Source organism: Aspergillus niger, assembly GCF_000002855.4.
Source record: "Aspergillus niger supercontig An08".
NCBI lineage: Eukaryota > Fungi > Ascomycota > Eurotiomycetes > Eurotiales > Aspergillaceae > Aspergillus > Aspergillus niger.
The window spans coordinates 300,156-302,257 of NT_166524.1; the positions used below are offsets into that span (position 1 = coordinate 300,156).

Sequence of the window (2,102 nt, forward strand, 5' to 3'; positions counted from 1 at the left end):
AAGATGGGATGTGGGAGGGGAACGGAGTGGAGGAGGCGAGAGATGGAAGTGGATGGATGCTCTTGATGGGCTGAAAGTGAAACAGGCACCGTGGGGGGCGGCAAAAGAGGAAGGAGAAAGAAGAGGCAAAACCGATCGCTGAGGATTCCCCGGGCGGTAAGACTGTCGGGTAGGCGGTCACTAGTGGCAGTATGCGGGCGTGGCAGTGGAAAGTGTGGAGATGCCATTGATTTGCCCCGGAAATCTGCCACCCGCTGCGATCCATTCCCCCCTCCCCCCGTCGGCCTCCCCGTGGTTTCCCCTTGTCTCTCGGCGTGCCCTGGGGTTGTCGTCGCTCGAGACATCAACATGGCGTATGTGACTGTGTGTGACGATAATCATGGCACTGATGGAAAATGTCTCTCCTCTTTTCCCCCCCTCCTCCCTCTTAGGTTCCTTCCTCTCCCCTCTTTTCTTCCTCGCCGATTACCGCCTCCCCGCTTTAGTCCAACCGGGAAGCGCTCTCCGAGTCGGGGTCCGTGAGACAAGAATGAGCCCTCCAAGGTTGCCCCGCGGTAACTCAACCCCTTGGGGATGTCGGAGCAAATTGGAGCATCTCATAGGCGCCTGCTCACTGACTTCCCGCGAACTGTTCGACCTTCAACCCGCGATCAGTGGGTATTACCCTCCCCCCGCCGAGAAAGCATGCAGGGGTTGGAGCCCAACGGCGCTGTGCTGCAACCATCGGTTGTTGCTCTTTCCAGACAACAACTCGGTTGACGGCATGACAACCCCGGTAATATCTCTGCCGGATATCTCATCCTGGAGGAATGAGGAGTAACCCGTGCCCCTCCTTCTTTTTGCTTTGCTTCCTCCGTCATCGGACGTTGAGTGTGTTTAGGCTGGCTTGCATCTTTCTTCCCCAAGTAGGATCCTCAATCCCCAGTGCGACCAGGCTTTGAATGGGACATGATGCAGGGCAAAAAACAATCGAGCAATCAAGGAGAATATGCAAAACCGTAGATAAGCTCACTTACTAGGTGTAGATGTATTCAAGGTCAGGTATGAGCGATGATTCTTCCCAGACCTGCACAAGAGGTATAAGTATTAGTCATATCCTTGAGGTTGCGGTGACAAAATTAGTGCAGTTGATAGTGCAACAGTCATATACGCACAGTGTACCAGTGGCAGGAATATCCCCACGGAGGTAAGTGAAGGAAAGAAAAAGGAAGAGTAGCAGAGACAGAGAGACGTGAGGCTCAAAGTGTCCAGAGACCAGGCAGAAGTGAAAAAGCAAACAAGAGAAGGGAGTAACAATGAAAGCGCTTATGAAGCCAGCCCGCCTTATCTCAGCGGCAGGAGGGGCTTATATGCCAAAAAAGTATGGAAAGGGACCGGGGCAAAGGAAACGACAAGGTATTTAGCTGTGATTACTTACTTGCGCCCTGTTGGGTGTGAGATGTCGCAACAGTGAGGGGTTCGTGCTCAGCGACTCAGAGAGACTGTACTGTCTAATTACTGGGAACCACCCTTGAGCGACGGTGACCGTAAACAGGCAATTCGCGGGAAAGTCAATGCGGCGCAGCCGGGCGACGCAACAATGGTCAGATGAAGAAGTCCCAGCTTCTGTCGACGGGAACCCAGGATTCAAGGTGGTAGATGGTATGATAGGTAGTAAGTAATAGGAGTTCAGATTAGATCAAAAGGAAACAGAACACCCAGGCTTGAAGAGACGAGGGGACGAGGGGGACTTTAAAAGACTCCCGCGGCGTTCTTCACAGCCTCTCATTTGATATATCACGGTCAAGGTCATGCAGGGCGTCGATCCTCAATCGACGAGGCTTAACAAAGCATCTACGGGGATTACATGCGTAAACCGGTTCTTCAGCTTGGAGTAGAGGGTGAAATTAAATTAATATCTTTTTTTTAGAGAAAAGAAAAAAGGGAATAACCAGAAACGGGAAGCGACACTAGAATAGCGGGCACACTAAATTACAAGAAGGATGGATACATTTTATTAATTAATGAAAAGGAGGGAGGGAAAAGGCAAGACTTGGTGGCGATGAAGCTAAGGCGTGGGAAGCTAAGTTATGTGAAGATGGAGGGGGATGAGACCAATACAG

The 2,102-nt window shown here is 51.4% G+C and overlaps 2 protein-coding genes across 2 annotated transcripts; one reads left to right on the forward strand and one right to left on the reverse strand.

The window, feature by feature from the left end:
• Positions 1–4: 4 nt before the first annotated feature.
• Positions 5–820, forward strand: An08g01390 (uncharacterized protein; the record flags this gene model as incomplete). Its single annotated transcript, XM_059748832.1, has 3 exons — positions 5–90; positions 174–397; positions 486–820. Coding segments are annotated over 3 exons (645 nt in total), but the record flags the coding sequence as incomplete, so codon positions are not given.
• Positions 821–1,016: 196 nt separating this feature from the next.
• Positions 1,017–1,627, reverse strand: An08g01392 (hypothetical protein [truncated ORF]; the record flags this gene model as incomplete). Its single annotated transcript, XM_059748833.1, has 2 exons — positions 1,017–1,066; positions 1,416–1,627. Coding segments are annotated over 2 exons (262 nt in total), but the record flags the coding sequence as incomplete, so codon positions are not given.
• Between the last annotated feature and the right edge of the window lie 475 nt (positions 1,628–2,102).